At 41.6% G+C, this 15216-nt stretch overlaps 1 protein-coding gene across 1 annotated transcript in view; it reads right to left on the bottom strand.

Moving 5' to 3' along the window:
• Positions 1-15216, bottom strand: part of CLSTN2 (calsyntenin 2) — a 715214-nt gene that overhangs the window by 37165 nt on the left and 662833 nt on the right. Inside the window, exon 10 of the mRNA XM_060242174.1 lies at positions 2472-2638. Coding sequence (XP_060098157.1) covers positions 2472-2638 — 167 coding nt within the window. The remainder of the gene's footprint in view (positions 1-2471; positions 2639-15216) is intronic.

The following is a 15216-nucleotide window of genomic DNA, read 5'->3' as shown; positions in this document are numbered from 1 at the left end:
CACAGCAAGGGTTCAAAGGCTCTTAAACTGCATGAACTGTGAAAGTAGCATAGTTGGCTTTCAAGCACTGTCCCGAAGGAAGCAAAAAAGGCAATCAGTACTGCCACCTCAAGCAAGATGTAACTTAGGATGGCACTGAATGTTAGCGTAAGGCTGTTTATGCTGTGGTGTCCATGTGGACATGTCTTTTTGAATTTTAATTTGTCATTTCTTTAGGATTGCAAAACAGCAGTTGTAAAAATTTGTTCTATATGTTTACTGTTGAGTTTATTGAAATTATAACAGATACATATGATACAAATCAGTGCAGAGAGATTGGCTATTTAAACAGGCTATTATCAGTGCAATCGTAATGCCTTTTTTGTAGAGAACACAATTGCACATTCATGATCAGTATACAGTTTTATGTAGAAGTACAATTTGTATATAGCTATTTTTTAAAAAAATTGGGAACCGTCTATATTAATGTTTTGTTTCACTCTAAGGGCAACTGTGGTTTTTCATCAAGACCTGTCACTGTCATGCCAACTAGAAAGCACTGTATGAGACCTCTCTCTGACAGCTTCTTTCATTTCGGCCTCCTGCTGTCACTCTGACTCTCAAAACAGCTGAAAAGGTAAAAACGAAAGAAGAAACTTGCACCCTACCAGCTTGTAGATCTGAGATTGAAAATGTTTTGAAACTGAAAAAAATTAAACTCTTGCATTCATTTTTTCGCATCCCACAGCTAGATCACACAGACAGCTTCTTGTCCATACTGGATCAACTGTTGGAAGCAAAACTGAAGACAAGCAACCCTGGCATTCCTTAAGTAGGCTTCAAAGAATAGTAGGCTTCAAACAGGACAACAGTAACAGAAATTGTTTCTCTATTGATCATTGGAGAAATAAGAGCTGGCAGAGGCATGAGAAATTTTTAATAAATAACATATCTACTTATACACATTTCCTTCCAGACAGGCATTTCTACAAAGTAATTCTAATTTTTGTTGAATAAATATGACTTTAGCTGTTATATTTTTATGTATTTATGGAAAGAGGTTATTAAGTGCTTACACTATTCCAGTATAAAAGATACTTTAAAAATCTTGTTTAATTTTGGATACTATTGCATTTATAGAAATCCATTATTAGGTCTTTGAAATTTTACAACTAACATGACTAGTACCAGTTCCATCTTAGCTTTTTTGTGGCAGGAACTCCTTTGCGTATTAGGCCACACTTCCCTGATGTAGACAGTCCTCCTGGAGTTTACAGTGGGCCCTGTAATAATTGTCCTGTAAGCTCCAGGAGGACTGGCTACATCAGGGGTGTGTAGCCTAATATGCAAAGGAGTTCCTGCTACAAAAAAAAGCCCTGCATCTTAGATGTTTATATGTTTTACAGTTATACAATATATGTTTTATAGCATACAGTTTATAACAACAATATACATACAAAATATCATAAGTGATTATAGCGGGATGTGAGGGCAATCTGGCGGCGACATCTATCACCCCATTGATTGCCAGGGTTGATTTGGCTGATCTGGCTGGCTAGGTGGGTGTCCTCTACCTCCCTCACTGCTCCATGTGCATCCCTTTTGAAGCTGCACGCTTGGTGGAAAAGTACAACCATCCCAGATAGGAGGAGTATACTGTTCTTCAGTCAAGGGTATACTATTATAGTGGCATCAATAGACCTTCCATTAAAATGATCCAGAGCCTTCTCTATGTAGTATCACAGATTGAGCATACAAAGGGAACCAAGCACAAAGAATGCATGCCATTTTGGAAGAATGTAAATCAGAGTTTCAGTTAAGGATCTTTATTTGTAGTTTGTTCTTCTGTGTATTGAAATGACTACCTTCCATATCTTGCAGTTTTCTTTAATACTTATAAAGAAGAGTTGTGAAATACTTATAAAGAAGAGTTGTTTAACCATGCATTGTTTATTTGGACCAAAGCATGTGTGAGTGGAATCCCTTGCAATCCCCAACTCTACTCCCATTCCTGTGGGCCAGGAAACTATTCAGAATTATATGGGACATGGCACAAGATGCAGCTGGGGGAGGGCTGCTTACTGGATTCAAGCATACTTTTTTAAAAACATGCTGGATTTTTAAAATCATAGTAATTTCCCAGATGCTAACCAACACACACATACCTCTTGACACAAGGACTGCCAACCCCCCGCCCCCAAACAGTGCTGCATCTGATAGAAAAAGAACCAGTTACCATACAGAATACTAGTTACATTGAGAAAATGACCTGGAAAAAATCCTTGGTATCTAGCTTCTGTAGGTTTATACTAGAAATAATGGCAGCATTATTCTTTTTGGTGCTACACCCCCTCTTTGGTTCCACACTTTCCTTGCATGACTTTATGGCAAATGACATTGCTTCTGGGAGTACATTTGTACTCTGTCTTCTGCTTTCCACTTTGTAAATCAGCTTTAAATGTTATCAAAGATGAAGTCAGTTCATCCCTCACCTTTATTCCTTGGCCAAGACTCTCCAGGGAGTTAATATCCAGACCTTCCTTACAAGCCTGCAAACAGGAAATCACTTTCTGACTTTCAATCTTGCCTGGTCGGATCGTGAGGCTTGCAAGACTGCCACGGAAATACTGAGCAAATCTGGGTTTAGTGACTTCACCTCCTATTTAAAAAAAAGAAAAGAAAAAAGAAGTGCCAATCATCACTGATAATAATGCCTTCATAGGTATTTATTTATGATCTTTCATTGTCTTTCAAAGCTGACACAGTGAGCATACCAATTGCCATTTTATGATCCAGACTTTCAATCAATGTTTCCTCTAAACTGCAGAGTCTTGTGAGCAAAAATTCTACTTTGTGTGCTACTGGCATTAAAGTTGTGAGCCACTGCATAAACTAGTGTGCTCTGGGTTCATCCTTCCTGAGCTAAGACAAAAATGTGTGAGCTGGTGGCTAAAAATCTGTGAGCTAGCTCACACTAACTCAGCTTAGAGGGAACACTGCTTTCAATTAAAAAATGGCTTAAGCACAGTTACTAGGGCATTCACCATTATGCCTAACTTTCTAATGCCATTTATTCCAAGCTGCTATTTTTAGAGGCATATAAATCAGCTGTAAAAAACATACACATAGGAAACATGGCATACAAAGTCTTATTTCCCCCACCCACCCCGCATGTGACAGAAAGCTCCTTATTTTAAACATCAAATTATTATATTTCAAACTAAATTTGTAATTCTACAGTAATATGATTGTTCTAAAAACAAATAATCAACTAAATAGAAATATAATCTAAAATTTGTTGCTGGGAATGGCAAAACTCATATAAGGCAATGTACTATTAGCTGATGATACATTATCAAACTATCTTTCTACCAGTTTGTTTTTATATGCATTGCAATATGTCATTTAGAAAGGAATGCCTGAAATAAAACCTGAATTTATTTATTTATTTCAATTTCTATCCTGCCCTCTCCACAAGCAGACTCAGAGCGGCTAACAATCAGTTCTATAGTACAATTTAAAACCAATAAAATACAATTTAAAACATTTTGTGGTGCTGTAGAACTTTGGTATGGTGGGATCTTTCTTTTTTGCTGTTAGATTGAAAATGTCTGACTGCTCAAAGAAAGAGAAAACCATTTCACACCAAGGAAATTAATCATTTGGGATTAATCCCAAGTAAGAAACATTTTGATCAGATTTGGGGAATGAAACAGGCAAGTGAACATTATTTACAGATTTGAAATGTTTATGCTCAGATGGCACCTTTGGGACAGTCTGAGACCTACTGTTGTTACTTTATTACTCTTGATATAGAGTCACCGGCACATAATTCACATTGCACAGTAGCCTGCATAGACTGTGATTGTCTATGCACTTTTTATAATCCTTAGGACTGAGTATTTGAACATCTAGAATTCTCAGTTAACCAGCATTGCTCAGAGGGCAAGCACCTACCACATCAATCATTATGCCCCTATATTTTGGGGCACGTGACACTCCAGCCAGCCAGCTTGATGCTTTCAGTCATTCTAAGCTTCTGATGTCAGGTGCTGGCAGCTGACATCTTCCTTGGATGCCTGGTTCCTCCCTCAGCCTGCTTTCACCTTTCAGAAGAAAACTCTGCAGGAGAATACCTGAGCAGTTGGCCCACTAGTATGCCTGCTATATAGGACTTCTTAAGATAAAAGGGTAAAGGTCCAGCTAGAGCTGGGGCTATCATGGCATTCGCAATGGGGTGAGGTTTGTTTTCCTCTTGACAGGGGGCAGAGAAAAGCATTTTTACTGTACATGGGAGGAAAATGATATCAAGGGATGCTCATGACGCTTTTTGACCTCTGACTTTCTCCACTCAACAGAGACTGCATATTTTCTCTCTACCGCTCTTATTTACTTGGCTACAAAATTATTTAATATTCAATATATATTTAATATGTATTTATTTGTATATGTTTTGATAAAATGCCAGAATATATAGAAGCTTGATAGGTTATATAACCAGGGGAGCAGCAGTTTATTTCAGAAACCAGCATTTCATGCCTCCCATCTCACTCTAACCAAATAAGCCACATATGTTGGGGGACATATATGACTGCAATGCTCATTCAGTCAAACATATAATGAAATACCATATTGAACAGTGCAGGAAAATATAGTTCCAGAGGTAAAATGTCATGTTTTATAATACTTATTCAAATATAATTTTAGGACAAACCATGGGGGGGGGAATTAAAAAGAAAGATGAAAGGCCAAAATAGAATGTTCTGTGCAGATAATCAGAAAAATGACAGTATGTAGCCAGTATAATTTGTTCCTATCTAAGAAGATCAGCCTTAAACACTGTATAGGAAAAGGTGGTTCAGAGAGAAAGACAGAAAAGCAGAAAGTTGCTAAAGGAGATTCTGGACCTGATAATTTAGAGGGGAAAGTTTTATATACTTCATTGAACTTTCTTTGAGATGGCACAAACACTATTAGATCCAAAAAGAGATTTTAGTTATATTAATTATATCCTGGATGAGTTGGCTTTTAAACATTTTAATACTGTTATTGTCTTAGAGGGGTAGCTATGTTGATCTGTAATTGAAGAACTAGTTACAAATCCAGTAGAACCTCAAATGTTCAAGGTATAAACTTTCGAGACAGAAAGCTCCCTTTCTTTGATATTGACCCTGCTCACACAGTGTGTTGAATCCATGTTAAACTGACCCAGTTCTGTTCCGATATCTTTGTTCTGAATATTATCGATCAGACTGCCATACTTGAATTCGAATCACTCTGTGGTGAAACTGTCTTCTGCTGTCCACATGATGGCACCATGCAGGGTTTTTTTTTGTTTGTTTCCCCCACTATTATGTGCATAAGCACATTATGAGCACAAGCACATTATGCGCGTATGCAGATAATGTGCTTATGCACATATGCAAATAGGTCAGAAAACATGATGTGATTATACGCATATCACTAAGTAGTAAAAATGCTGACTGTAAACTGGATGTCTGAGGCTCCTTTTGCTCTGGAACAGCCTTCAGACATCCAGAAGTCAGCTAATAACGCAGCAGAGCTATCAAGATGGAGAAAACTACAAGGTGAAACTGGGTAACTCAAAAAATACCACAAAGGAGCAGGTAACAAAATAATCCAGTTTGGAGAAGGATTGGGGGGAGCGACAACGATTGACTACCGGAAGGCATATGTTGCTGTCTGATCAGTCACTTTTAATCCAGTAGGAAACAGCAGTGACAACTGATTAAACTGTGCGTCTGAACAGACCCTATATCTGATAAAGGAAGCTTTGCCATGGAAACAGTTACGTTTCTCACAATCAATAATATTTGTCTTTACGACCACATCTGTTTGCATAAATGGGAAAAATAAACACCACTGACTATTTCTGGAGACTGCTGTTGGGGGGGGAAATTAATTTAGCATGGCTGTTGCCCATGCAAGATGCTTCATGAACCACATTCACAAGTTTGAAAAATTGTCATACACAATGCAAGTGGCTGTAGCATCACTTGTGGAAATATCTATCCCCCCCCCCCCCGACATACAATCAAGGAAAGCACAGAATACTGACAAATGTTCAAAGTATCATGATTTAAGATAGCATTGAGATGAAATAGTATTCTTTTCAAGAGACTACAGACACTGGTCAAGTCTGTCCGCAGACTTCTGAATTCACTTGGGCAACTTCATCTAGACAGTATGTTTAAATAAAAGAGACATCCCAACTGAAACTTATTTATAGGTCCAACAGATGAGGCAAAACCACCTGCATCATAAAAATTAATGATGAACCATAGGGCTGATATACCACCTGAGCCCAGCCAAATGCAGCCAGACTTCACAAGCACTTAGAGTTTGTTAGAATGAGAGAGAAAAAGAATAAGAAAATGATATTTCATCAGCTTTGAGATGACAAACAGATGTCCTTTTTTAACCTGCCATAAAAAATTAACCGTTTGTGTAACTGAGAGAATAACCTACTCTTGCCAATGGTACAAGAGAAGTGCTGAAGTTCTTGAACTCAGAACTTACACCTGCATAACTACATATCATTCAAACTTTTTTGACTGTGTTTTTTCATTATGAATAATAATAGAACTATAAAAATTTAGGATCATGTATCATATCAACCCAGGAAAGAACATTAGAACAGATATTGTATCTGAAAGAAAAAAATTACAGCTATAGCACTATTCACATGAAACTTCCTTATAGTGAATTAGACCCTTGGTCCATATTGTCTACTCTATTAGACCCTTGGTCCATATTGTCTATTAGACCCTTGGTCCATATTGTCTACTCAGACTGGAAGCAGCTTTCCAGGGTCTCAGGCAGAGATCTTCCACATCATCTACTGTCAGATCTGAAGATGCTGGGGATTGAACCTGGAACCTTCTGCATGCCATGTAGATGCTCTACCATAGAGCTTCACTGAACAAAATTTTAGGCTCTGTTTGGATATCATGAACAAATCATGGCTGACAAAAACAAGCCAGGAATTTTTTTGGCTAATGTGCTCTCTTCCCCTTTCTTCCTGGTTTGGAGCAAATTGTAATTTACTGCAATGTCCAGATCAACTGAAATAGTAAACTAATTTGTTCTCTTGCTTTCAAATCAAGGTTTGCATCCTACATTTTGCAAGTATAACAGCACTTAGGGACGGGATCATCCTATCTCCCCCTAACTGCTGGAGCTTGTCATGAGGGCTGCCTACTCTAAACTGGAAAGTTCCTGGAGGTTTGGGGGCAGAGGTTGGGGAAGCTGGAGTTTGGGAAAGGAAGGGGGCTCAGCTGGGATGTGATGCCATAGAGTTTGCCCTCTGAACTGCTCTTGAAAGTCTGAATATTATGTATAAACCACAGTTTGTTGAACTGTCTGATATGGCAATCACAACAAACTGCAATATGTGCCAAAACAGGAAGGCTTCAATTTCCATGCCATGCTTGAGGTATATAGATCAACAGAAAATATATGATGTGTTCCGGAACTTCTGGTACCCTCTAGACAATAGAATAACTCCAGCAAAATAAGCAGTATAAGAAGTACAGGGCACACAAATACAAATTTAAACAGGAGTTTATTTCTGAAGGTTTGGTTATGGACTCTGTTGGGGATAGAACTCTAGCTAGCTAGATGATTAATCTGACTTGCCATGTCAAGTCTGAACTCCTCACAGAACAGTCAAAGTCTCTTGTATTATTTAATGGGCACATAGGCTAGCAGGACCTCATGATTTTTCACATGCTATGATTTTAATGGATATATACTGCGTAAATTATATTACCTACCAAAACCATCATGACTAAAGCCCAAAGGGGAAAAAAATCATATTGTAGGGAGTCAGAATATATATATTTTGGTAAGGAAAAAAATGTGTATGCATTTTACCATTTACAATTTTATCATGATTCTTCAATTGCATTCATTAAAATTATCCTTTCGGCATGTTAAGGAGAACAGAGAGCTACTAAGGAGCTAGTTAAAACTCCTTGGAATCAACCACATACATTGCAGAGTTAGATTGGTAGGGTCAACATGGCTAATATTACTGTAACATTCAGAATTTCAGTTTCTTCAGGGGAAGGGGGAAACAAATACAGTGTGTTACTATAAGTAGCAATTTATTTAGGTTTAAGTATAGAGATTGAAATGAGGAGGGGAACAGAAAAAGACCCACAATACATTGTTCATATGATCATTCGGCTTAATTTGTTAACAAGCCATTGCCTGAAAGAACTATTCACTTCTGAATGCATTGTGGAACTGACACAAGTTAATTACTTCATCCCTCACCACATACTCTAAGATATCAGAATGGCTTTGCTGTATTGGAAGTAATGACTTTTCAGCTATGGTAAATTGAAGTGTAACCTTTTGACAGTAATTAACTCGTGTCACTGCTATGGTGACAGGGGGTAAAGAGTTATATGTATAAAAAAAGATTGGTTCCTGAGGGGCAGACTATGAAATGGAGACATTATCTTTTCAAAGATACTTTGGTGAAGTCTATAGAAAAGGGTTCAGTGGATTACCAAGTTGCTTTACTTGCTTAGTTTTGTGACTGTCTTGGCCATAAATGATTGTTTGTAACTAGAATATCACAGAGAGAACTTGGAAATCAAAAAGGCTATTACCAAAGGGTGCTATAGTTAAACTGTAATTTGATTATCTTGCCTGGAAATAGAAAAAAGATTTGTAAACATCAAAAGAAAAGGCAAATATTTATTTTTGACCAATGCTATCAGTTTATCACAATCTAAAACTCCCCCTCCCCAATTTCACACATCTGCTATAAGAGGATGTTTAAAAAAAAAAAAAAAGATTGTATTCTTTCTGTCTCACAGTGTTTTCTCCCTGGTACTGTAATCATTAATGAGGCTTCTTTCTTATAACTAAGAGATTAGTCATGCAATTGCTTATTTTCTACAGTGTTTTGGTAATAGCCAGCATAACTGTTCCTTATTACTGTAAAAGTTTCTCTCAGCAACTCATTGCAAATAAGATTCAAAGAGAAGTTGAAATAGGGATTTCAAGTTCAGGTACTACATGGGAAAGATTGGTGTTTGTTCACTGCAAGTATACACAGATGACACTGTGATCTAAAAAGAAGTTTGGTAACAGTGATTATGTGTTCATGTTCCCTGCTGCAGCTTTCCTGTTGCAGAGTGAAAACCTCTGTGGTCTGGAGCCATAAAGTTTTCATATTTAAAAATCTCAGTCTTATGATATAATCTTAAGAGACTGCTGAACAGACCTTGGTTGCAATCTTATGTACACTTACCAGGAGTAAATCCCATTGAAGCCAGCAGGCTTAGTTTAGAAGAACCATACTGAAGATTGTGTTGTCACAACTGGCTTTATTTCAGATCTCAGCAAACTCTTGTACCAAACAAGAGTTTCTACTTCTCCTATAATCTGGGACACATTCAGAAACCAATCAATATCAAAATGGTTCCGAATTTCCAAACAAGAAATTCATCTTGTATTATCCAACAGATCAAATGTAATAACTAAAAATGATGTTTATTTCAAGTCAACAGTAATATATCGGGAATTGTTGTCATTGATTTTCAGAGTATCCAGCATAATTAATTCCCTCTTGTACTACCGCCTTTAAAAAATGTATTAAAGTTACATTTTGGATTGCATTAATAGCTTTTAGTGATGATTATCAACAATTACTACCAAATTGCTTCAGCAGAATGTGAACATGTATGAATTCATTTGCATGACATCTCTGATTCTGACTACAGTGGGTTAATCTGAAAAACCGAAGTGATTGAACATGGGGCTTAGTTAAAAAAGAGTGAAGGATGAAGAGGATGAACAGCTGACCTATTTTTAAAACATGGGATTAAGCTTTGAATTTGGACATACCTAGGACAAGGAAATAAGGAAAGGGGGGAGACTCCTATTCAGTTCTCTCCTATAGAGATCCCTGATTAATGTGCTATAAAATGTTGGCATATAGCCAGTACACCAGCTTCAGGATTTTGAAGCATGAAAAAAATAGCCAGAACACAGCACTTACCCAGTCAGGCTGCCATGACGGCTGAGGCCAGGGACCGTTCTTTGCCTCCCTGGAAGGGAGGGGAGGCTCACACACAGCCCGCACATCCGGGGATTCAAAGGGGGGCAGAGTGCTGGGCTATTTGAGGCCTAGCCCCACCCCAAGTGGTGCACTTGCCTTTGGCTCAAAGGCACTTGCCTTTGGCTCTAGGCTCAGCGCTCCCTCCACTTTAGGTCGAGAGCAGTGGCAGGAGGCCACAGTTGTGGCGGGAGCTGGGCTTGTGCCTTGCCAGCTGCAGAGGAACGTTACGCTCTCGTTGCGGCTTGGCGTGATTTGCAGCAGCGGCAGCTCATTGGAGGTTCAGAGAGCCCCCACCCAGCACCAGGAGCCCAAGAGCAGTCGGTGTGGCTTGGCGGTGGCGGGCTATGACCTGTGGCACCCCCTCCTTTCAGCGGCAGGAGCTTCTTCTTTTCTTCCCTCCCATTCCCAGCCCTTCGCAGCTCATATTGTCTCAGGGAGGGGGGTTGGGGTTGGCTGGTGTAGTTGGGGTAGAGGATGGCATGGCTCTCAAGAAGGGGCAAGGCCCACCTAAGGATGAGCAGCCCATCAAGAGGCCTAACAAGCACCCTGCCCCAGTGCAAGGGGGGAGGACACCACCAGGATGGCAATATTGGAGCAGTTGAAGCTCCTTGAGCATGAGAAGGGTGTCAGCGCAGGGCCCTCAAGTCAACCTTCAGGCCATAAGGCCTCCAGATTCCCCAAGCCTTCTTTTGAGGAGGAGGTACTCACATGGCTTTCTGCTTTGCAGGGAATGCAGGAACAAGTTCCAGTGGAGGAGCCGGTGCAGGAGTCTAATGATGGTGATGAGGTGGCCACTGAGGGGGAGACCTGTGCTCAAGGTGCTGCAGGCCGGATGGTTGTGACTAGGGAGGCTAACCCAGTGGCAGTGGCAGAGGCCCTGGTAGGCGTGAAGGGTAAGTTCAGCACACCACAGTTTGGTGCCACTTGGCCTTGGGGGCCCAGCTTACATACATCCGCCCAGGGTACATCAACGGCCATGGAGTTCCTCTTGACATTTTATGGGCAAATGGGGGCGCCCTCTCCTTTCTACCAGTCCGGTGCTTTGGCAATGTAGGCATCCCAGGGCTTGGGATAGGGCTATGTGTGGGGACCTAGGCAAACACAAGGTGCTTTCATGCCTGCATTATCCATGCAGGCTGGCCCTTCCATATCGACTCCCACAGGATCGTTGCCATGGGGGCAGTATCACCTTTTGCAGTCACCCTCAGGGTGGAAGGGACACTCATGGGGCATGTGGGGCAACAACTGGGGCCCCTATGGGGCAGTCCCATTTCAACATCGCCCTTTTGGCGATACTGCCATGCCCCTAGGTGACCATCTTACAGTGGCCACGTAGGAGAATATATGAATGTTTTCACCTTCCTCTTCAGGGAACTGGAAAAGAAGGAGAAGAAGGAGCTAGATGTTAAGGATAAGCAGAAGCTGAAACGGAGAAAGGTCAATAGGACCTGGGCCAATTGGCTGCCAAGTTTTCTTATTTACGCAGATGTCATAGCGCGGGCATAGCCTTTAAGGGCAGATCCGCTATTTCAATACTGAGATATAATCTACAAGGTTTACACAGATTTTGTTGGGCAGCCTGGCTACAATATGATGAGGAGTTTCGGATGAGGGCTGCCCTTAACCCCATCAAGCCTTGGGATCAAACTAACCACTAGCTGTGGCTGCAGCTGATGTCGCCGGCGAATTCCAATGCTGGTGACAGATCTGATAGCAGGCATTTAGTCCACAAACTGCTTCAGGTCCCCGCTTGGTGGCGGGGCAGTCGGTTCAACCCCAGCTGCTCTGCTGCGAGTACACGTCCCAGGGGGTCTGTGCACGGAAAGCCTATAAATATAAGCACGAATGCCCATTGTGCAGCAGTGCACATGCCTTCTCCGCCTGCAACCGGTCCAAACAAAAAGGCTATAAGTGCCCCGGGGCCAGGGGAGTGGCACAGAATTCTGCAAAAGGGACCCAGTCCCATCAAGCTGAGGGTCCTTAAGGAATTCTTGGAGGACCTATCTTATCTATGGTTTACGTTTGGTTTTCGAATCCCGTTTCTGGGCCCACGGGCTTGGTGATAGCATCTAATTTGCATTCAGTTCAGGGTATGGAGGATATAGTCAGGGCAAAGATCACTAAGGAGTGTGCTGAGGGACAGGTCTTGGGCCCTTTCGCATTTCCTCCAGTTCCCAACTTACGTATCTCCCCATTGGAAGTGGTCCCAAAAAGGCAGTGGGCGAGTTCTTTCTTCTTCTTTCCCACCTGAAAGGAGGGTCGGTGAATGATGCCATCCCCAGCTGGGGCTCAGTGAATGGGCTGTTGTGGAGTGGCAGGGGTGATGGGGCCTCCATTGGCCAGGGCTTCTACCACTATTGTTTCAGGGGAGGAATGGTCCTCCGACCCACATGATGGTGATTCACCTAGGAGGCAATGATTTGGGCCTTATGAAGGGCAAGGCCCAGTCATTGCAGGCTGTTAATGATCTTCAGGTCATCTTGGAAAGGTAGCTGGTCGTGCTGATTATGTGATCGGCCATCCTCCCCCGCAGGGTTTGGTAGGCTGCTCTTGACCCAGCTGGGGTTGAACGGGCCAGATGGAAAGTCAATGGGGCCTTACGGAAGGCATTGGCTGGCGGTTTGGGCATTTATCTGCCACACCTGGCTATAAAGGTTGAGCAAGCTGAGCTTTACCATACTGATGGGGTCCACCTCTCGGTGGAGGGCAACAGGGCCTTTTTAAAAGAGATCTGACTGGGGCTTTGAGCAGCTCTGGGCAACCCAGTGGGCATGTGGGCCTAAGCTGAGGCTTGGCACTGGTGGTGGCAGGAGGGGCTTAGGTTTTACCCTGGTGAGCACGTGCTTGCTGTCCCACTTTGGATAAGTGGCAGGCTGGATCAGCAGCTGGGCTGTACAGCTCTCTGCGGTGAAGGCCTGCCACAGGGGGTCCTCCCCTTTCCGGGCTCCCTTTGTTCAGGGGAGGCCTTGGAAGGGGATGAGATCACACAGCAGGCCAGCCTGGCTTCTGCCATCATTTTTGGCTCAGGCTGGGGGTACAGGGCTTGCCCGTACAGGACTAGGAAGGATAGGAGTTACCCTTGGCTTGTCCTGTTAGTTTGACTTGCCCCATGCCAGTTTTATGTTAATAGTGGCCTGTTTTATATCCAAATACTGTGTGTGACTCCTTATTTCCGACTGGGGGGCAAAAAAATCCTGAAGCAATAACAACACTTTTTAAAAATCAGGATAACATAAACTGTACTATACCTGAAAACCAGATAAAAAATTATTACATTTTTTAAACTAAACATCCCTAAAGTACAATGCAGTAATCTAATTCAGAAGTTACCAGGGCATGCACCACAATGGCAAGTTCCTTTCTGTCCATGAAACACTGCAGTTAGTTCACCAGCCAAAGCTGGTGAAAGAGGCTCCTGGACAACTCCCAAGCTGCTAACCTGCTCCTTTAGTGGGACTGCAACCATATCCAGAAAGGAAAACACCTTAATACTCAGGTCAGTCATTCCACCCACTAATAGCTCCTCTGTCTTGTCAGGATTAAGCTTCAGTTTATTAACCTGGATCCATCCCAAATTTCCTCTAGGAAATGATTTACAGCCCCCCTACAATCAGCCAAAAGCATGAGATAAAGTTGAGAATCATCCACATATTGGTGACAATCCAGCACAAATATTTGTATGACCTCACCAAGCAATTTCATGTAGATGTTAAAAAGCATGAAGAATCAAATGGAACTTTGTGCTACCTTTCTGCCAAGGGGACAAGCATCACTCCTCCAGCCCTGCCTCAAAACCATAGAGTTGGCCCCAAAACCAGAGCATCACCTTGTGACTTCCCTGGTGTGATGGTGTCACCCAGAAGTGATGTCATTGCACTGGGGCAGTTGCATGACACATTATATTTTGGGAGTCGAATTTCTGCCACTGGCCAGCTGAAAGGCTGAAGATCCCAAAAGTGGGGAAAACCCACCGGGACTTGGGGGCTAGCAGCCCTAGAAAGATTGCTTCTGTGTCTTCACCTGTGCTCTATCTATATCTATATATTTGTAAATACAACAAATACTACAAAACAACAACAAAAAAAAGAGTCTTCAGTGCTGTCTCCTCCAAAGGGAGCCACTGCTTGGGAAATTTGAGAGCACATAACAACATGTATATCCACTTTCTCTCTCTAGAACAATTTACAATAAAATTAGAATATTAAACAAATTAGAATATTAAACAACTTTGAATGGACAACTTGAAAAGGAAATAAGAAGTACATTGATTTAGTTTATTGTACACTGGTTTTCTGTCTCATTGAGCTACCCAAAGCAGTTAAAAACACAAACACACTCACACACAGCAGCAAAATCAAAACTATTTTCCAAAGCTCATCTGATCAGTAATTATCACAGACCCAAATTAAAGGACAAAATCCCAGCTGCAAATAATTGTTCAGAGAAGCCTGTACCGAAGAGTGGCAGGAATAACCAAACCCAAATACACAAATAGAATATGATTAGTGTTCTATGGTTTCAGAATTACAGCAGGATCAAGTTGTTGGTACAGGAATGTCCTATAGGTCTTATTGTACTAACTGCCAACAAAGGAGTTTGTACAGGAGGTTCTTCCCCTTTCCCTCAACAGCTCTCTTGCTTCCCCCCTCCAAGCTGATGTTGGAGACTATTGGACTTTCTTGGACAAAATGTCAAGTGGCATAGGAGAATGCAGATAAGAGAGAGAACTGAATAGAATATCCTCCTCCTATTTGTGCCAGTGGAGTAAGTTTAGAAAGGCTAGTGAAATAGGAAAGGGAGAAGTTTGCCCAGTTTTTCCTCTGAGGTTCCTCCAAAAATGTCTTTTGAAGTCACAGGGGGTTGTTGAAGGAAGGAAAGGAAGATTTACCTCTGCAAACTCTTATATGGGCTATCTGCAGAATCCAACCCTATAGTTTCAAGTGGAGATAGCAAAATGTACATTCAAAGCATAATCCATGAATGCAGGCAATAAGCCAAAGTCTGACAATCTTCATGAATAGGAAGCAGAAATCTAGATGAAGAGATAGGGTTGCCAAGTCCAATTTAAGAAATATCTGGGGACTTTGGGGGTGGAGCCAGGAGACTTTGGGGGTGGAACCAGGAGACATTAGGGGTGG

This window comes from Heteronotia binoei, chromosome 6, assembly GCF_032191835.1.
Source record: "Heteronotia binoei isolate CCM8104 ecotype False Entrance Well chromosome 6, APGP_CSIRO_Hbin_v1, whole genome shotgun sequence".
Classification (NCBI taxonomy): domain Eukaryota; kingdom Metazoa; phylum Chordata; class Lepidosauria; order Squamata; family Gekkonidae; genus Heteronotia; species Heteronotia binoei.
Note: the sequence above shows the minus strand (reverse complement) of the source record. Positions and strands in the feature narration are given on the sequence as shown.